At 30.0% G+C, this 22,564-nt stretch overlaps 1 protein-coding gene and 1 pseudogene across 7 annotated transcripts in view; both read right to left on the reverse strand.

Annotated features, from left to right (window-relative positions):
* The window catches only part of LOC142321988 (guanine nucleotide exchange factor DBS-like), a 215,494-nt gene that overhangs the window by 119,049 nt on the left and 73,881 nt on the right, over positions 1-22,564 (reverse strand). For all 7 annotated transcript variants that reach the window (XR_012755753.1, XM_075360576.1, XM_075360570.1 and 4 more), the window contains exons 2-3: positions 13,621-13,713; positions 8,599-8,713 (exon numbers count right to left, since the gene is read on the reverse strand). Coding sequence is in view for 6 of the 7 variants with exons in the window: in XM_075360570.1 (XP_075216685.1) it covers positions 8,599-8,713; positions 13,621-13,713 (208 nt within the window). In the remaining variant the exon portion in view is untranslated. The remainder of the gene's footprint in view (positions 1-8,598; positions 8,714-13,620; positions 13,714-22,564) is intronic.
* On the reverse strand, positions 7,699-7,861 carry LOC142318573 (U2 spliceosomal RNA; annotated as a pseudogene).

Consider the following 22,564-nt stretch of genomic DNA (forward strand, 5'->3'; position numbering starts at 1 on the left):
GTTCCCTGAAGGAAAGACTATCTTTTTGAAGGTCAATAGATTCATAAAATTGTTGTAATGAAAGAGTTCAGAAATTATAGTACTGACATATAACACCTCCAGTATGAAATAAAAAGATAGCACATCTGAATTCACTTGTATGTTGAATTTCACTGAGTCTGAAATAAAAATAGCTTTTATTACTTAGATGGATTATACACCACTGCTTCTTTACTGAACCTTACTGGATCTTTGAATTTTTCTTTATTCTGTAACATAGGAATTCTGAATAATAGTTAATTGTTTAAAATGAGGAATTAAACTCACTGATGTTATTACTGATAATATGTTATTAAAATTTTTTTGAACATGTTGTCTAGCGTGCTGTAATTAATAACCAATAAGAATGGTTTGTCTATGTAAGACAAATGCTGTGAATATGTTAAATACGCTTTTTTTATAATTAAGTATTCTAAAAGTGAAAACTGATGTGCATTGATAAAAAAGTTTACTATTTCAATTTTAAATTAAGTTTGGCTTGTAAAACTATTGTAAGTTGTAAATAATGCATGATATTATTTCATTATACAGAGTGTCCAGGGTAAAAGTATCCAAAAGTAACAGTTTATATTAAGAGAACCAGTTAATATGATTTAATAATCTTTTTTTATAAATAGAGCAACTTATCGCGTTTTAGGTTAATAAAGTTCAATGTATACACCTTTTGTAGCTTGGCAGACGTCTGGATGATAATCAAACTCTTGCCACACATTTGGGAGCATCAGACCAACAGCTTCAACAATCCTGTTTTAAATCGTCCAAATCTCAAACTTTTCTTTGGTACAATCAACTATTAATAATCTCAAGCGTTTCTTTGGTAGACACAACTTTTAATAAATTCCCAAATTCCAAAGGAGTGGTATTTGGAGATCTAGGTGGCCACATAATTTAATCATTTTTTTTTATAAACACAGCAACTTATCATGTTTTAATTTAGGTTAGTAAAATTCAAAGGGAAACTGTTGTTCAAGAACATGGTAACATCTCAATGAAAGTATGGTGGAGCACCATCTGTTTAGAAACTAAAGCCCGTAGGAATATGAGGAACAGCAAAGTTCTCAAGATTGTCAACGTACGTGCCCTACCACAATGAGTTCGATGAAATAAACAGACATGCAGTCCTAACCAGACACTGATTTTCAGTGTATCCTTTTATTTTCTATTATTGTTTGAAGGTTTTCAGTACTCCAAATTCAACAACTATATTAAACTTCCTACACACATGAAAGAGTCTCATCATTAAACAACAACATAAGAAGATATTACAATTGTTATTGACATGGTGCTTTACCTCTGCAGCAAACCGATATTGTAGGTGAAGAAATCTTGATTTAATGTGATGAAGGAGTTGTAACTTGTATGCTCCCAAACAGAGCTGCTCATGAACAATGGAACGAGGAATTTTCAGTTGTAACTAGCAAGCCTAATTGACTTCCAGAACTGGTAGTGAAAGCATTGTGTACATGATCCACAGTCTCATCCCTTACTGAAACCTTTGAATGATTTCCAGTTTGTGAAACCAGCTTTCAGTATCTCTTAAAGTCGTATCGTACTGATGTTTAGATTTGGATGCAGGAGAATCAATATTCCATTCAGTTTGTGCACACTATTGAACATGCGCAACAGATTGAAACCCTGCTAACCGAAGTACACACTGTACCTACTGTTGTCCTTCTCAGTCCACATCTCAACTGACTACTACTGATTACAATCGCATTGTGAGTCAGCTTGTCTGCATATACATATTCCACAGACCTTGAAAGAATAGAGAACAAATCTTGGAGATATTTCCTGCCAATTGAGCCAACATTTAAGATATTACAATGACTGGTTTTCTAAATATACACTTACTTTTGGATAACTTTAGCCCACACAACTTGTATTTCTATTAAGACTTTGAAAATTCGATGACCAGAGTTGATAAGTAGTAGGATCAATATTTAATTAATGTTGTGTTTAAATTTATAGCTTAAAATACATCATAAAGGAATGTTTTTTGGAGACAAATAGAAATTATCTATTTACCTACTTATAGAATCCCATTCTAGCTACTGTTGTGCCTGCATACACATTAGACCTCCATCTCCATCTATCCTCCTACCATCTCTTCTTCTTTTGGCTGTCAGTCATATTCTCTGCTTTCCACACTATATATTTAACTCCCTCTTTTCAATTTGCTCTTGGATCCCTTTTGGACCTTCTTTCATTCACCTCTCGTTCCTTCATCATTGTTGGTAATCTCAACCCACTCACCTACCTCCTAATATGTCTATACCATCAAAACTTCAATCTCTCAGCTCTTTCCTTCCCTTGCACTATCTTTCTTCTGAGTTTCTTTAATGTTTATTTTCTTCTCTCTTCTAGTTTTTCTTTTTATTTCTTACAGGGATATTTCATTTCTCAATCTTGCATTCTGTCCATTCTCTTTTTGAATCCTAATAATTATGCTTTACATGTTATTAGAGGCAGATGATATGATTTATTTAATATAACTATCTTCTGATATCTTAGTATTCTACACCAAATGTTTAACACTTTATGCTTTGATCTTAAATTTATTAACTCGTAAACTATTTTAAACTCAATAAGAATCTTAACAAAATTAATATCCATCCAATAAAATTTTCCTATAAAAATCTTTTGGCTAGACTATAACAAAAGAAGTTTATCTTGCCAAATTTCAAACCTTTTATTTCCAACAATATAAACTTTCTGCATAGTGATAAAGTATAAAAGAAATACAACAAATAAGCATTAAAATTCTATCTAAATTTAAACAGCATGATTCCTGTCAATTGATTTTCAGACTTAAATACAATACCTTAATGCCCCTGTAAAATGATACTGATGTATCAACAGGTAAGGATGTATTTCATATTTCCTAATATTTACAACAATTGTATACCATCTTTCATAAATAACTACAAATATATATTTATTATATAGATTATATATATATATATATTTTTTTTTTTTTTTTAATTAAAAATGAAAACTAACAAATTTTTTATGTACAATTCAACCACTGTAAAGAAATTTCTATTCAGTGGATAAATCTCAGAGTAGCTAGCATAATACAAAATTAATTTATTGTGATACTTTTTTCTTTCTTTTTTATGTTACTGTATTCTATTATTATGATTCCATGGGAGAACTTAACATTTACTATCCAACAAGCTAAGCAGACCCAGATATGGACAAGCAGGTCCAGAATAATTTAAAAATCACTTTATTTACAAACACACATGCATGAATGTAATGGTACATTTGTTCTTTAACAACAAGCCAGTAGATGCTCTGTAGCTTATGTTGTGTAGTACTGTAACATGATTTTGAATATTTTGGTCGTGACAGAAATATGATTTCATTAGTAGTATGATTACCTGAATTAAAAGAGTTTGATTAACTAATTAAAAATATTAACTGCATTGAATGCAATCTGAGATTACTTGTATTAAATGGTTACATCTATTACAATTTTTCATAAATCTGTCATTTAGACATTTACTATTTTCATGTTCGCTTGGTGTCTAATCACAGATGAGTTTATGATAACATGTGTAAAATGTTATAAAGTTTAATAGGGATAAAAAAAAAATACTTCGAAAGAAATTTAAAAAAAAAAATTGAAAAATCTAAAAATGACATAAAAATAATGTTTGTAGGATTTGATGTTAAAGAAATAAAGCTGAAATGAGTGGGAGTCAAATTTCTTCAAAAAAAGAGAAGAAAACTGAATGGCATAATAGATATTCTATTGATAATAAGGACAAATGTAAAATACAACATGAGTTCCTTAAATATGTAAAATGTTACAAAAAGAAATGTTACTCTCAGAAAGCTTCTTAATTTTTGCTACAAAAAAATAAATTTTTTAGTAAGCAAAACAATTCTATGGAAAATAATTGCATCAATGGGCTTTTGGATTGAGAAGATCACACAAACATTGTTTTTATGAGACTATAATTCATAGCAAATGAGCACATTATCTTTGTTTTTTGAGAATGAAAAAAGCAGTAATAGGAGGTCTGTTTGTCAGTATTTAGTGCAGGTCAGTATTTAGTACTTGCACATTCCAGCAGTGAAATGGGTTTTGTAAATGGAGCTTTCATGGTATGATTTATAAAGTAATATAATTAAAGATATTTCTTTCTTCAGATAAATTTTATTTATCCGATCTACATAATAAGTGTACATAAAATTGTGGTGGATAATTTGAATTGGATATATAGATAGTTTAGATATGTTTAAGTTAATTTATATTTTCCATTGGGGTTGATAATAAGTAATATATAATTTTTATTTGTCTTTTAAAAACCCCTCAAAAATATTCATTTTATGTGTTTTGTTAAGTACTATTTATTTTTCAATTGGTATAAATTTAATAGTTCTTTTTTCATTAGTTTATTTTCTTATATACATAGGGATTACAAATGAAATATACACTTTCAATAGCTTATAAAAAATTAAACTGGTGTATGAGAATATAGTAAAATGGTTTTACAGAGAATTTTTAAAGTTTATATTGGTATATCTACTCTGCTGCTAATGGCACTGGTTGACTGGTAACATGATGTTACTAGTCTGGCAAGATGGCTGCTACTGCAGTTGAGAAAGCTTTCTGTGTGCTCAAAATAGCCAAAACAAACTCGGTTACTGTCATGTAATGACATTTCAGAACAACATATGAAAAATCACCCCCTAGAAAATCAATCTACAACTGGAATAAACAAAACACAGGGTGTCTGTGTAAAAAGTAATGTGCTGGAAGACCTCCTGTTTCAGAAGAACAAACTGATTGCATTCATGACGTGCATCAACGTAGCCCAGGCAAATCAACATCAGCAAGTTTAGAATTGCAAATTCCTCAACTATGTGGAAATTTTTTGGAAACATTTGAAAATGTCACCTTATAAATTACAGTCAGTAAAAAGTTTAAATGTCAACAACAAAGTCTTATGTAAACATTTTTGTGTGGAGTAGCAGGAATGTGTTGAAAATGACGATGGCTTTTTTCATTGCCTAATTTTTGGTAATGAATGTATGTTTCACATTAGTAGAAAAGTTAACAGACATAATGTAAGAATCTGGGGTACAGAAAACCCAAGAGAAAGTTTACAACATATATACGATTTCCCTAAAGTGATCAAGTTTTGCACTGTATCTTGTGAAAGGATGTAAGGGCTGTTTTTTTTTTTTTTTCACGAAGTGACAGTAACTGGAATAACTTATCTGGACATCTGAAGTGAATGACTAATGCCTCAACCTGAGTTAAAGAGTGACAATTTTGTTTCTGTTTAAGATGGAGCTCCACCTCACTGGCACTTACAGGTCAGAAATTATCTGAATGAACACCTTCCTAAATGATGGATTGGCCATGAAAGTGAGGAAAACATGTTATTTAAGCATTGGCCACCATGTACTTCAACTTAAGGCCTTGCGGCTACTTTTTATGGGGTTATGTAAAAGAGAAAGTTTTTACCCCTTCCTGTTGATATCGACAACTAAAACAATGTATCACAAATGCTGTTGCTATTGACATATGCTTGGCATGTATTTGGAACGAATTCGACTACCATGTTGATATCTGTCATGTTACGAATGGTGCACACACTGAACGTTTATATATAAAAACTTAAAGAATTCTTCTATATAATCATGTAAGTAATCATTTCAACTCTAAATTTTTAATAAGCTATAGAAAGTGGATATTTAATTTATAATCATCCTGTATATTGTTTTTTTTTTTTAGTATCTACTAAAAATGAAAAACAAAATAATCATTTAGTTTAAGATTTTAAGTACATTTATTATAAACAGTTTTTGAGTGTAATCTTGTTTTTCAATTTACATATTTCATGAAATCTTGGTAGTAGTGTAAATGAGGAAAAAAGGCAATTGCATTCTAGCCAGTTGCTTTATTTGACTGGATCCAATTGCTCTACTGTAATTGATGTAAAAAAAAAAAACCAGGTATTGGTTTTCCTGGTGTAACTGGGTAAAAAGTAAATTTATTCTAAATATAATATTCATTACTTTCTTATAAAAATTCCAAGCTGGTTGCAAAAGTGATAAGAATTCCTTTCCTACCAACTTGTATGAAGTTTGTTCTAAATGAATGACTTAAAATGGGCAAAAAATTAAAAAAAAAAAAAAAAAAAACATTAACTGAATAGTGTGATATCTACAATAAACATGTAAAACTACAGAAAAAAGTATGGGTGGGAGAAAAAGAAAACATTATCAATCTATTAATTATTCAGTATTCTTGATCCATTCTTATTTTTTCTATTAAAAAAAAAAACTTAATAAATAAAATATGCACTTTTACTAAATTTTCTTTCTTACTGTATCTAATAAACTTTCTAAAGTAACTTCACAGGATTATTAACTTCATGGGATTATTTAATCAATCCCTTGGGTCAGCAAGCTATTTGAAAAAAATTGAAAAAATTAAAAATATCTAATATCTGAGTAAATGACATTTAGATTTTTCAAGGCAAGAAATAAGGTTTGTATAAAAAAGGTTGATCAAATTTGACTTAACTACTAACTGATTTTATTTTTAGTCAACTTTGTAACCTTTCCTGAATATTTCTGAAATTTTCTAAAAATAAACTGCAAATATCATAAAGAATCAGCTGTTTATAAGACCTTGTGTTGATTGAATCCCTAGTTAAGGTTTTTTTTAAGTGAATTTTTATATAACTTGTTTCTATAGTGACATCAAATAATTTTCAGTACCTGATGGCAGTACAAAAATCAAGAAACTATCTTTTGTATTTCCATCAAGTAAAAATCTTATGCATGTTGAAAGAATAAATTTTATAAGAACTAATTAATTATAAGGTTATTTACAATAAATAACTTGACACTAAGCCCACTTCAAAAGAAACAGCCGAACAGTAGCAAAATAAGAACAGTTGAAAAAATTAAATATTTATTAATGCTATCAAATACTTACATATTAAGTTTATTTTTCTACATAATCACCATTTTTTTCCACACACTTTTGATATAGTGAAACGAGTTTCTTCAAACCCACTACATAAAATTCTGCCATCTGGGATTGTAGCCAATTTTGCATCAATATTTTCAACTCTTCACTTTCTTTGAATCTTTGAAACATAGCCAGTTTTTGAAGTATAGGAAGAGATGATAGTCACTGGGCCTGAGATCAGGCCTGAGATAAGGGAATGATAAAAAATCTCCCACCTGAATTTTTGAATTGTTTCTGTTGTGGATGCAGCCAGGTGTGGACATGCATTATTGTGAAGAACTATTCCTGATGTCAATTCTGAATGGCACAACACAGTTTATAAAGTTATATGATGGCTTGTTCCAGGTTCCGTGAAATCAATCAAAGCACACACTTTAGGTCCCATAATATAGTTGCTATGATTTTCCTTCGAGACTTGTTTGAATTTTTTCAGTTTAGGTGAGCCAGAATGATACCACTGCATGTTGTTTCATCTCAGTATTGACATATAAAATCCACATTTCATCATCAATGACAATGTGGGAAAAAGATTCCCAAAAATTCCCTCTAGTTAAAACAGTCAAGAAAAGCACTTGCAGCTGTCATTTTGTGATCTTTGTGAGCACTTGTCAACTATTTGGTACTGATCATGCACACAGTTTATGATTGTTTAAAGTGTCATCACAATTTTCAACAATGTTGTCTTTGAAACTTCTGGAAATTTGAGAAAGATATTGCTAAAGCAATGATTTTTTTTCACTTTTACATGTACACATTTAACAAGATTGTCAATCTGGACATTAGGCCTACACTTTGATCTTAGCCAAGAGGCCGAGAAGCGATGGACATCAGGCCTGCCTCTGTCATAAACATTTGAACGGCCTTTCCATAAACTCACAACACCATTCCCTAACTTTTACTTCACTCATTGCTCTAAGCCATATGATTCACACAACTGACGGTGAATTTCAGCAGCATTATGTCCTCTTGCGTTTAGAAATCTAATCACTGATCAAACTTCACAACTGGCAGGATTTGTTATTACTACACAAATTTTAACACAGTCTCACAAAGATAAACGATGAACTGATGGCAAAATAGCAGTTACATGTCCAACAGACCACTTAAAGCTACTGCACATGCGCATACCAATTAATGTTGCCAATTGCTACTTATTACTGATTGCTCCTTACTTTTGAACCACGCCTTGTAATAATGCTGATCTCCATGGAGAAGTGGTAATGTGAGCTCTGCATTTTATTTAGAGGTTCTGGGTTCAAGTCCTAATCAGGCTTATGCTTGACTAGGCATTTTCTCCACACTACAATTTTTCATTATCATCCATCACAATAACTACTTTTGAGCATTAGCCTATTGTTATTACATAATAAATAATTAACAATTGTCATAATAAATAACAATTTTACTTGAATAAACAGAAAATTATATTTGCTGCCTCCTCTTTAATCTATATAAAAAAACAAACAATTGATAAAACAAAAAAAAAAATATTAACATGAAACAAATCCACAGTAAAAAAAAAAAAAAAATTAAAATAAATATTCAGAAATATTACTTACGGAGGCACTGAGGTAAGATAAAGAATCAATTTTTGATAATCTGAATCACTGAGACTGGTGAAATTTCCTAAATCTGGCAATGTAATTAGAGGATACCCTTCAAGAGATTTTCCTCCTAAAAAATTAAATTTTAAAATAATCATAAATAGCACACAAACATGAAACATAACTTAATTTTTTTGACAAAAAATGCACATAAAACCTTGCTAAGAGTTTCCCTTTTCAACAAAATATAAAAAACGAATGTTTCCAACAAAAAGTGTTTCAAATTCTCACCTTTATTTTTCTGTAGTTATCAAGATAATCAGCATCATCTCTAAATTCACATACAGTAACATTGTAATTAATTCTTGGATCAGAACTCACATTATAACTCACTAACATATTACTAATTTTAACTTACAAAGTAGACATTCTAAACCATATTTAGTTTTCACAAATTTAAAGGTGATGCCAGTTTTTTCTTTGTGTTATTGTTAACTTTCCAGTTACTATACTTGCTCCGGTAATTAAAGCTATTTAACACCCCTACCTCTTTGACTTCTACAAACATTGTAATTGATTGCAATTTTGCCTACACAAAATAAAAATAATATACAAATGATAATATATAATGGAACTTTTGAATTATCTTTCAGTATGGAAATAGAGATAGTGATGTTACCTTAACAAATTTTTTTCCACCTTTCTTTTTTCACAAATATTTCAGTAAATGTTAAATGTTTATTTAAATGTATTCTCTATGATTATATTAAGAAAAGAAATAGTATAAAAAAATATTTCCACAAATAGATAATTCAGATTAAAAAAGATGAAGTATACTAAAGGTATATTTTTAAAGTATATTTTATACTAATGTACTTTAAAAATGATAATTTAACTACTTATATAAGATTCATTAAAATCAGGGCTATTATTGCTCCACGATAAGAAAAACGTTTTGTCATCAGACAATGAGTTTGTTGCATCAGTATTTCTGAATTGCTAAAACATGACCAAATTGTATTGTGATCACTATACAGAAAAAAGTTTAATTTTATATACATGTACAGATTACTTATAATTTGAATTGTTGCTACTGCTTCGTAAACATCCAAGGCACAGTAGTAGTAGCTTTCATCCTGAGCTTCAGAGTTCAAATCCCATTCAGACTTAGCAATTTTCATATGCAATAAATTTTCATCTTACATTCTCTCATACAGACTATCAAGAAGGGCATCCAGACATAATAATTCCCCAAAGTTCCACACACCCAACCCCAAAAAGCTAGGGAAAATGTGACAAAACAAAAAAAGAGATCTATTTTTTTTTATATAATCAAATATACACTTATTTATACAGCATGTCCAAAAAAGATTGTAGCCTTTTCTTTATTTTTTATTAGGTGGTCAGTGGTGTGGAGACAGATGTAACTTACACTAATTGCCATTAGATACTCCAAATTTTAACTGAAATACCAGTTATTTCCATGAGTAAAGATTTTTTCAAGATTTTTCAAGATGGCACCCACCAAACAACTGAAGGCATTTTGTGCTGTGGAATACACAAAGAAAACATCTGTTATCACAGTTAAACACAACTTTCAGTGACAGTTTGGGGTGATCCACCTGACAAGAACTCCATCAAGCGTTGGCAAACACCACTCATGGAGACGGTTGCCTATGCAAAGGCAAAAGCACCGGCCGTCCTTTGCATTCAGAAGAGACACTGGATAGAATTCAGCAATCCTTCCAACACAGCCCCATGAAGTCAGTTCAGAAAGTGTGCTGTGAGTTAGCATTGCCCCTCTCAACAGTCCGGAATATTCTTCACAAGTGTTTGAAATTCAAGACTTACAAGGAGAAACTTTTGCAGGCACTCACTAAAGATGACAAACAACTTCTTCTGTGTAGACATGTAGGGATTCCTGTAAAATAATGATTTTGGGGACAGGATAGTCTTCAGTGATGAGGCGACCTTCCACATGAAAGCAAAGTCAATGGGCATAATATTTGAATCTGGGGATTCAGAACACCGTTGGTGAATCATCGTGCATGTCAGAGATTCTCTAAAGTTGGTGCCATATACAGAAGGAAGCTTTATGGGCCACTTTTCTTTGCAGAAAGAACTGTAAAGGGACACTCGTATCTTGAAATACTCCAGATCTGGTGGATACCACAACTTGAAGAGGATGCCAAATATTTCATTTTCCAATAGGATGGAGGTCCACCCCACTTCCAGAATGATGTGTAGATTATCTGAATGAACATTTCCCAAAGTGTTGGGTGCAGCACACTGGTTTGGATGATGAAGCATTGTTGAGATGGCCCCCAAGGTCTCCAGTCATGACACCAAGTGACATCTTTTTGTAGATGTTTGTCAAAGACAGAGTCTTTGTCTCACCATTTCCTTGAGATCTGATGGAGTTGTGAGAGCAGATCACAGAAGCCTTTCTTGCCGTTACAAGAGACATGTTGATTCGAGTATGGGAGGAAATGGACTATCGACTAGATATCTGCTGAGTCATCAAGGCGTCAACATTGACATCATTGATGTGCATATCAAAGATTTATATTGAATCCTTATAAGGCAGGAAAAAACGTTGATATATTACCTTATTTTTGGTATATAAAAGAATATTTTTTTTGGAAAGAGTAATTCATTCTTTTTCGGACAACTGTATTTTATTTTGTTAAAAAAATCCTATATGTATGATGGATCCATAAACTCTAATAGTTGTAACTCAATACAAGAAAGACTTAGATTTTGAGAAAGACTTATGTCTTTCTCAAAAACATGACAACCATTCCCAAGAATAACAATACCATTTTATATAACAAAACCCACTTTAGGATTACTACAAAAAAAAATGCAGATGAAGTTCAGTTCTACAAGTGATAATTTCACTCAGTTCTCCACAGGATAGACTATATACTGAACATGCTGCACAGTTGCCAAATAACGCAGAAAAAATCCATCTCATTACTTTATTGTCTGAGCTGATAGACATTATTGAATCTATGAATCTACTGACACCATTTTTACCAGACCCCAAAAACAAGACTGTTGTTTTTTTAAAGAATAGTTAAAGTGTAACAATAATTCAATATTTTTTAATGGATGAGATTAGGCAGATCTAAATTGTGATGTAAATTGACGGGGACTAGATCTACGAAGTAAGGTGGCTTGAACTTCTTTAATATCATTTAAGATTTTTACCTGTCAATGAAGATAAAGTGCATTTGAAAAAATGCAATTTTAATATTAATCAAAATTAACAACAAAAAACACTCTCTTTAAAATCTATAAATACCTGCTTGTTTTGTAATTGATAATTATAGATGTCTTGATTATGATTATGGTATAGATTACATTACACCAGCTGGCAGCCAGTATTTTTTTTTAAGATTATGTTTAAGATTTAATTTTTTTAAATTGTTTGTTTTTCAGATTATGTTACAGTATGATTGGAAAAATTCTGTGAAACATCTTATGAAAAAGTTTAAACAGAGAAGTTGGAGGTAATTATTATGTTTAAGACAAAAATCATCAGGGAGACTGGCATGCAAAATTGGTTTCCTGATGTATGTTATTAAGCAGCAATTGCTGATATAACAAGTCCAAGATGTATTCAAGCTGAATAGTTATTATTTAATGAATCAAAACTGTAAGATTCCTCCTAAATGCTTAGCATAAGCAGTTCACCAAGGAGAAGAAGCAATTATAATCAAAAGTGTGCCAACAGTGAGAAGTCACAAGAAATGGTATCATCAGTAGTTCAATAAACAAAAAAGACACATTCAAACTCTAGAGAAAGTGATGTTATTCTCAGCGTTAAGATTACTGGAGAAAACTTAGTTTCAGTGACCATGTCCTGATTGTTGCCTAGGTGAGCCAGTCTGAGTCTTGATTCAATCAAACATTTTTGTAATGCAATTGAAATGAAGCTGTTGAAGCTTAAGTCATGCAGTAATCAGGAAATTAAACAGAAAATTAAGCAGTAAAATTAAACTGAGGAGGGCCATAACCAATGAAGAAAGTCAAAAACTGATTCTATCAACATTTAAGTACAAGTAAATTCGAACTTGCAAGAAAGTTTCTTGATTCAATTACTTTTAGAACAGAAAACGTTCATCTTATTTTCTTTTCTAATTTTTCAATAAATATTTTTTTAATAATTTTTCTACCTTTTTACTTTGTTTTTTTTGTTGTTGCTTTTATTTGTTTTGTTTTTGTAGTGTCCTTTCATTTTTTAAGGTAAATAAAAATCTTCAATTAATTTAAATTTATTTTACTGAAATTACTTATTTTAAGATTCATATAATTTCTCTGTACTGTTAAATTATATTTAAATTTTATTAAATAAACCACCTAATACAGAATACTGAGATAAGATATATCTTACCTTAATTTTCCATGAAAGTTGTTAATGGGATTCCACATCCTCAGTATGACTGAAATAGTTCCATTATTATATAATAAGAATTTTAAAATAAAAATAATAAAATAATGAAAATTGCAGGTTAATTTATATGACTGCTGCACAATCTGTTGCAGTTTTGTTGCAAATGTCTCCCTCAAACATTGTTTATCAAACTGAAACTTTGTTTATATATATATATATATATATAATATATATAAATAACTATATATTAGAAAAATATCATACACATAAATACAAAAGAATTACAATTTGATAAGCCATCAGACAGTGTTTGAGGGAAACAGTCTTATAAAAACTGCAACAGATTGCAGCACTTGTATAAATTAGCACACAATTTCAATTATATTAGTATTTTTATTTTTAAATTGTTATTACGCAATAACAGTATTACTACAATTATGATTGACAGGATGTGCGATCTAGCGAAAGTACGTTCATGGAAAAATTAAAGTAAGATATGTCTTATCTCAATATTCTGTACTAGGTGGTTTACGTAACAGAATTTAAATATGATTTATATTTATATTACACAATAACTGCAAAAACATAACACTATCAGCATCACACAATATTTACTAAAAATATAAAATATAACTCACCAGTAATAACAGCAAATTGCTGCTGTAATAAATCAGCAACATCAGTCACTGTCAACTCCTCTTCTTCCTCTTCATCATTTCCAGACATTTCTTCTGAAATCACAAAAAGAAAATAGTTATTAATAGAATTATCTAATGATTATTTATGAATACTTTGATTTAAAAAAAAAATAAGATTTCAAAAAATGAAATAAATCAAATTCTACAACAATTATCATCTACTGAAATCTGTAAATACTAAGTGTGCAATTCATATCTAATATTGTGAAATATTTCAACAGGACATTCCTTGTATCAACATAAGGAAAAAATTTGTAAAAATATACATTAGGTTTGAAAACTTAATAATCTAACCATCAGTTTGTTTTTTTAAACAAAAATGCAAATCTTAAACATAAAAATATCTAATAAACAGCGTATGTGCCCAAAGCCCACACTGCAGTTCAGAACTGTTTGAGTTGTTTTATAAATACTGTCAGTATATTATTTTACTACATTTTGTTCAAATATTTTAAGAGTTTAAAACCTCAACATTATCTCATGATACTTATACATGAAAAGGCATATAAAAACCAATGTTTAATGTCCAATTTCTTATAGAATCAACTGGAGAACCAGTATAGTTCTCCAGTATGTACATAACCATACTGGTACAATTTAATTTTATATTGAAAAGATTTGATTTTTTTTCTTTTTTACTACCATTACAACTGGTGACGAATCCACCCTTACACATTTATCATAATCCATTACAGTCTCATCAAATAATCAGGCCCTAAATTAATTAAAAAATAAAGTTATGGATAAACAAGCAGAATTTATTTTTTTCAAATATTTGTCACAACAAAATTAAATGCATGGTTTAATTACACTTAAAAATTGTCTAATTCCAGCTAAAGTTTGATTTTATTAATTGTATTCTATTTCTAGTTATTTTTACAAGTTCTCCCAACTTAATATCAAGATAGCAGAAACTTAATTTATTTTAAAAATTGAACCACAGTCAATTATTTTATCTCATGTCAGTTTTGACTCCTTGCTAATAAATAGTAGTCCAGCTCCCCACTTCGTGCATACTCATATACATATATATATGAACAAACTAATGTGTTAATTTATGTATTTATTAAGCAATTGTAACAGTGATTACAACAAATAAAAACAAAATTGTAAGAACTTATAAAAATTTGTATAACTACAGGATAAAAATTATTAGACATAGAAAGAGTATAAATACGTATAATAAAGCTGTATCAAATTATTATTATACAACAATAACAGGAAAAAATCAAACAGATTAAAAAAATTAATATTATGAGCTGAAAATAACAAAGCACAATAGAGACATATGCAAATAATAAAGCATGATGGTTCCTCAACACATGGTATGTCTCAGGGAGTAATGCTGGAATACTGAAGTGTATGAATTAAGATAAAATGCCAATAACCAAGCCCACATTTAATAAAATGCTTACCATTTATCACCAACGTTAAGTATGTTAGAATTAGTTAACTATATCTTTAGATTATTTTTATTGGCTAAAAGAAAAGTTTAAGGCAGACAAGATAAATGACCACTTCTTTCACTCAATGCAACTATGAAGTAATATCTAAATAAACTTAAAAATGTTGTAGGATCAGTAATTCTGCGACCACGTTACAAACATTTTAATACATTTTGGGGAGGGAATCACTTCAAATGTAATAATGGTATAAGAAGAATCTTTTGTTGGATATATGTTCTAGAAAATGGAATTCTTATACCACACAATAGCAGCAATATTATTCTGCAGCAAAAAAGTATATTCACTCCAAAGAATATTACATGAGTATTGTATTGACCAGATAGACTATAGTTTATCAAAAGTGCTTAAGAGAGAGGGCTGGTCTACTGATTTTCGTCAGGCGAAATGAAAACAAATACGTGTCAAATCTTATTCATAGTCTTTGTTTAACCCAGTGTAGGCATGGGAAACCCAAGACTAACTAAACTACTAAATTTTCCATTTAGCTAGAAAGCTTGGAATATGGAATAAGCTAGAAAGCTTGGAAAGCTAGAATATGGCACAATTATTTCTAAAGACACTTAAAGAAAAGTAACCATTACTCCGATAACTACCCCCTTAAGGATTAAATTAAAAAGGGAGTATAAAGGAGTGCAGAAACTGAAACAGCTGGAAACTTGAAACCAGACAGTTTATTCCTTTTTGTTAGTACATCGCCACTAACAAGGATTTTTCATCACTTCACTAGCAGATTAATTGAAACTCATTTTTCATAACTAACCAGCTGACACTCAAAACAAATTTGTTATAAATATCTACTACAACAGTAATACAAGAAATATTAACTCTACATATTTTAAAATTTTCTTGAAAACTTCCATTAAGAGGTTAAAGAGGATTAACTTTGTGTCCCCAATCTGAATATCTTATAAATTTGTTTTAATAGAAGCTTAAAATTGAACACAGATGATAACTCCAATGTATATAAATAAATGAATGTATATAAATGAATATAAATGTATATGTATGTATATAATGTTTATGTATATAAATGAATGTTTGTATGTTTGTCTCATATGCGTTCCTATACCATTTATTTGACTGCAATGAAACTTTAGTGTGTTGTTGTGAGCACATCTGTGAAGGTTACTGAATTAGTTTTGACCTGCTAGGTGGAGCTGGAGTCGAGATATTTCAAAAAATTGTATTTATGGTCCAATTTGGCTCATATTCAGAATATAGATTAGTTGCGTGAAAAGAAATATTTTTTTGCGAAAAATGGACCCACTAGGTGGTGCCGGTGTCGACATTTTTATGAAACAAAATATACAAAGACTTTCTTCTTCTATATATATAAAATGGAATGTTTGTATGTGTCCGCTATAAACTAAAAAAACTAATGGTCTGATTTACAAATGGGAAAAAAGGGAAATGGGGGAAAAAGAAAAGAGAAATAAGAAAAAGGGGAAATAAGGAAAAGGGGAAATAGGGAAAAAGAGAAGAATGGAAAATTAAAAAGGGAAACAGGAAAAAAGAGAAGAAGGGAAAAAGAGATAAAAAGGGAGGTTTGAGTCAAATCTAGCTATAGCAAAGCATTGCCGGGTCTTATTTTTCTTTTAAACAATCCTAAAAAAAATGAATCTGGATCAAAAGAAAATGAAGATAATATTCAACAATATCTAAAACAAAAAACTGATGCTTCCCTTTTCACACATCTACAAAAAGATGTAGCAGGATGAGAACAGATTCCTTATCTTCAGTTGTTATTTCTTACACTTTGAAATGAAACTCAAAACTCAGCCTAGATACTAATCATAAAATTATATGAAAATGTGTTTCAGTAATTCCTTTTAAGCAACCTTTAAGATAGTGAGACTGGATAAAGGTCTAATTATATTTTCAGATTATTCTGAAGGGTTAGAAACATTACCTAAAGCATCATGTAAAGAACAAAACTTAAACATCTGATATACCAGGTATTCAAGAATTATCTGAACTTTGATATTGAGTAAATAATTTATTTATTAAGATACAAAAATGGGTTGTATGAATTTAGAAACATTAAAACTAAAAGTTTGTTTTTTACCTATAATCAGACATTCAATGTATGCACAATTAGTAATTCACAAAATATCCAACTGGTAATCAATTTCATGCCATGTTCATTGCAACATATCCACATCTATGTGTTCGAATGCATAAACAATCCTCTCCTTAAGGTCATCAATATTCATTACATGAGTCTTGTATACATTATCCTTGATGAAACTCCATAGGAAAAGAATCACATGGAGTTATATCTGGTGATCGAGGTGATTGGCAATCGGTCCATCACATCCAGTCCAGCAATTTCGGAATGTGTTGTTGAGAAATAAATTCATGCAATAATAAACCCCAATGTGGCAGCAATCCATCTACGAATATGATTTCAGGTTTTAACTATTCAGGCTGAGGCTAAACAAACCCTTCCAACAAGTCCAAATAGATATTCGCATTAACTGCCATTTCTGCAAAGATAAAAGGTTCAATCACACAATCGTGAAGTAGTCCACAACAAACATTAGTTTTTGGGCTATCTCTAATATGGTCAAGTGTAACATGTGGGTTCTCCAATTTCCATATTTGAATGTTCTGAGTGTTCACTTTTCCAGACATATGAAATGTCGCCTCGTCTGAGAACATAACTTTTTTTAAGGTAGCCATCATCATTTTCAATTCTTTTAATCATTCCACAGCAGATTTTTCTCTAGCAGTGGGATCTTGTGAAGTAATGTGCTGTAATATTTATAATTTATAAGGTTGCAATTTTAACTGTTTCCTCAAAACATCATTAATGGTAGGTTAATCACATGGATGATTTAACTCGTGTCCTGCACTCCAAGTTAACTTCCCAGAGCTACAAACAAAAGACTGACAAATGATCTCCAATTTTTATCTGATGTTCTAGGCCTGCCTGCACCCTTCTTATGTTCAACACTGACACACAGACAGTTCCTCTAAATTTATCATACCATGAACAAATACTAGTTGTAGAGGGTGGCTCTAAGTAATAACGAGTTCCAAAATTGTATCAAACCTTTGTGTCTGGGTCTGTTTCAGTAAACCATTCTACTCATTGTGCTTTCATCTGTAAATTCATGGTAACTGACATATGCTGTTACGTATGCAATCATAGCGTTCTCTGGTATTTGCTGAGAGAAACTTTATGAGTTACCTGTTAAAGAGAATCAAACCATTAATTAATAGGACTATTACTTTTATTCTAATAAGACATCAAAGTTGTTCAGATAATTCTTGGACACCTGATATTTTATTCACAGACAAAATTTTAAACTGACTTCACTAAACAATCTATACAGTTATTAGAAGGTAAAAATGTTTTATTCAGCTCAAAATCATAAAAAATTTTTCCCTTCTTTGCAAGAACAAAGAGCTTTGCAAAACTGCTCCTCTGCAGAATGGCTTTGCCAATTTTCTGGAAGCAGCTCCATTTCCTACCCAGTGGCTACACAAGAAACCTTACTGTAGGCTGAAGAATTTATTGGATAACACTAGGTCTCCTAATCCCTTGCATACCCACATACACATACAAACAGACATACACATAAATACACACATGTTACATTAAAATCTTCACTTTCTTTTTCCTATTTAACCTTCAGGAATTACCATTCAGATATTACTTCAGAGAATGAATGAGGATGATATGTATGAGTGTAAATGAAGTGTAGTCTTGTATAGTCTCAGTTCGACCATTCCTGAATGCGTGGTTAATTGAAACCCAACCACCAAAGAATACCAGTATCCAGGATCTAGTAGTCAATCCGTATAAAAATAACTGATTTTACTAGGACTTGAACGCTGGAACCCTCGACTTCCCAATAAGCTGATTTGGGAAGACGTGTTTGACCACTAAACCAACCCAGTGGGTGTTACATTAAAATCTAGGAATTCTACAAACATACAAAAATTATCCTCATATTAATTCACCAAAACAGTATGAAGTACAAAAATATATATAAACAAAATATTAAGGAGAGATAAATGTCTAATTTACTGTATTCTTCAATATATTACATAGGCATATTGTCTCAATTAAAACTAGAACCAATAATAACTTCAACTGTATCGGAATGCAATAAGTGCATTTTCATCTATGCAATACCTCTGCATAGATGAAGATGTTTTGAACAAGTAAAAAAAAATCCTTTTTATTTAAAATTTAGTACAATTCATTTTAAAAATAATAACTTTGTTATTAATTTTTGATGGTAGGAATCTTTGATGGTCCAGAAAAACTTATGATCATTAAACTTAATATTAGTGAAACAATAAAAAAGAAATTTCTGAATTGGGATATTAACCCACGATTTATGAAATTCCAGTCACAACCTTCAATTAAGTGAGCTAACACACCAATCATGTTAAAGTGCTAATAATAAAATTAATCTTAAAGATTAATTAACTAATAGTTCAAATACCAAAACAGAGCTGCGAAAAGACAACAAACTCCAACAAAAACATCACATTTTGAATTATGTAATTTATAATCATAACAGCGAACTTATAAATATACACAAAGCGATGAAATAGGCTCATAAAATAAAAAAAGCCTATTAACTTTTTAAACATTTTCACTTAAATCACATCATTGCAAAAACTAATAATACATTTACAATATCCAAGTACAAATCTAACTAACAGACACTACAATGATCAATTAAAATGATTGCTTAAGTTTATCTACTTAGTTTCCTTTTTACTTTCTTTTTACAAGCCAGCTATATTTAAAATAAACCGTCAGAAAGTTATTTCGAAGAGTTTTATTTCTGTCACAGGTCTGTACCACAGACCAACGTATTCATTCATTCTTCACATAAAGAAGTTTAAATAACATTCATTCCAGACCTGATCCAATGAAATCTAGTCAGTAATCATTTACAGTCAATGATATTTTTTTAACACATATCAAAAGACGTAATGAACTTTGTGAAAAAAAAAAAATTATTTTATAATAATTTTATAGATTAAATATTTTTTAAACCACCATGATGGAATAAGATGTAAATAACATTACAACTAATATAACCTTTTCATTCATTACAAATTTGAATTTAATTCAATTTACATTAAAATTTGAACTTGAAGACTAAATGGATGTTAATAGTTGTGTTATTATAAGAGATTTTATTTTAATGATAGTACCTACTGAATTATAAATTCTGTGTGTAATTTATACGCATAACTTATGACATTCTAAAAGTGAACTAAAATAATGTGAAAGTGCTACTGAAGGAAAATTTATACCAGTTAATGGTTATTTTAATTGTTGTATGATTTAACATACCAATGTTGATTATGTTTAACAAAACTCAAGTAATGTGAATTTTTGCTGCATAATCTGGAGTCAATGAGACAAAATACAATACATAAAAATGTAGCATTAATAATTATGACTTAATCATTCAATGTAATAAAATAGAATAATACTAATAAAATATGGAACAATGGAAAAATATCCATAACATAAGCAACTTAACAATGATTTTGATTAAATAATAGATTTTCTACCTTTTAATAAGACAATATATGCATAATTTTTAATTTTTTTTTTTAATTTAACAGGCATTATTGCTATGTTTTAAACAAATAAAAAATGTCAACTAGTGAAACTACACGCAAAATAATCTAACTGGTGATCTAAAATATATTAAGAACCCACAATATAATTTCTTTTTTCGGTCAGGTTATTTTTTCTCAAATTGAAACTTGGCTGACCTCCATGGCGTACACGAGTGGTAGCATCTTTGCCTTTCATCCGGAGGTCCCGGGTTCAAATCCTGGTCAGGCAAGGCATTTTCACACATGCTACAAATCATTTATCTCATCCTCTGAAGCAATACCTGACAGTGCTCCCGAAGGTTACAAAAAAAAAAATTGAAACTAAAATATTTTATACAATTTGCCCAAACCAATTGGATTAATTCTTAGTTCAGCCATTGAACTCCAGATTATCAAATGTATACATTGATATACTTGCATAAGAATTTATTGAAATAACAAAAGATTCTCTAAAATTTGTTGAATAATTTTTTTCTGAAAATCTGTATTTTTGGTAATTTAGAATTAAATTTTTATATTTATTTATATTTTAATGAGCCAAATAATTCAAAATTATTGACTATTTGAATTCTTTTGCTGGTACTGTAATTTTCACTGAGACAAAACTTTCACTGTATAATAAATTTCAAGCAATTTTTTTTTTTTATTTCATAACACTACATTTATCAAGGAAAGTACATAGTCAGAGGAAGTGGAAGCTAAAGAGAAAAAGAGATAATAATACTGTTCAAATGCAAAATTCTGCACTATATGTTCTTTTTTAATTTGTGTTATTTAATTAGTTTGTAATGTTATTTATATTTAACCATTCTTTTATCTATTGTTACACTGTTTTCTCTATTCGTTAATACTCTATTACTTTATTGTAAATATCTGTACAAAAAACAAAGTAGTGCCTTATATTATTTTTGTTTCTCTATCACATATCGAGGTTAAAATTTAAAATGAATATTCTGTGTATAGAATTTCTATCCAGTTCCAGTAAAATGTATAGTCTGAATTACAGGTAATTTGAGCAGGTTGTGGTCTCAATTACCATGGCTTCAGTGTTTGAGTACAGATCAGAATTCCTTAAAAAGACCACAGATAGATACAAATTCACAAATAGATTTAATATCACAACAGATCTAATTCACAAATAGAAACAAATGTAATGAAAATAAAGTTCAAATATAATTATTTGTTAAATACAAGATTATATATCTATTATATGAGTGGTCAGAATCCTTGTCAATTAGCAGCTGTTCTTTAACTATTCTGTGATTCTAGAGAAATCCCTGTATCAGCTGTCATTACATTTTAAGTATTTAATTCTTGTCAATGTCTAATAAATTACACAATCTGTGTAATGTATTACACATAAGTCATAATGCACAGTGAGTGTGTGTATGTGTGTGTGTGTGTGTGTGTGTGTGTGTGTGTGTGTGTGTACACATGTGTATAATGTCTAGGTGTTAATGCTGGTGGATTTGTGTTTTTCACTTATGAGGAGGTAAGAAAATGTTGACACTATGTTGCTGTTGGTGGTTTTTATCTTTGATTGAAATGAAACTTTATCCCATGCGGCCAATAAAGAACACTGTGCCAGCAGTAAAAGAACTGACATATCACCAACAATAATACCAGGGTAAAAACAGTACACTAGTCACTGTGAAGTAGTAAAGAAAGGTGATAACATTTTGAAGTTTTTTAAAAGCTTTTCTTATACAGTATAGTTCAATTTATGATAAAAAGGTTTAAATTTTAAATTAATCTCTTGATGTAAATTTTTATTTAAATAAACTTAACGATCAGTGACAAAGAAGTAAAATTGAGAT

The sequence above is a fragment of the Lycorma delicatula genome, chromosome 1, assembly GCF_047948215.1.
Source record: "Lycorma delicatula isolate Av1 chromosome 1, ASM4794821v1, whole genome shotgun sequence".
NCBI lineage: Eukaryota > Metazoa > Arthropoda > Insecta > Hemiptera > Fulgoridae > Lycorma > Lycorma delicatula.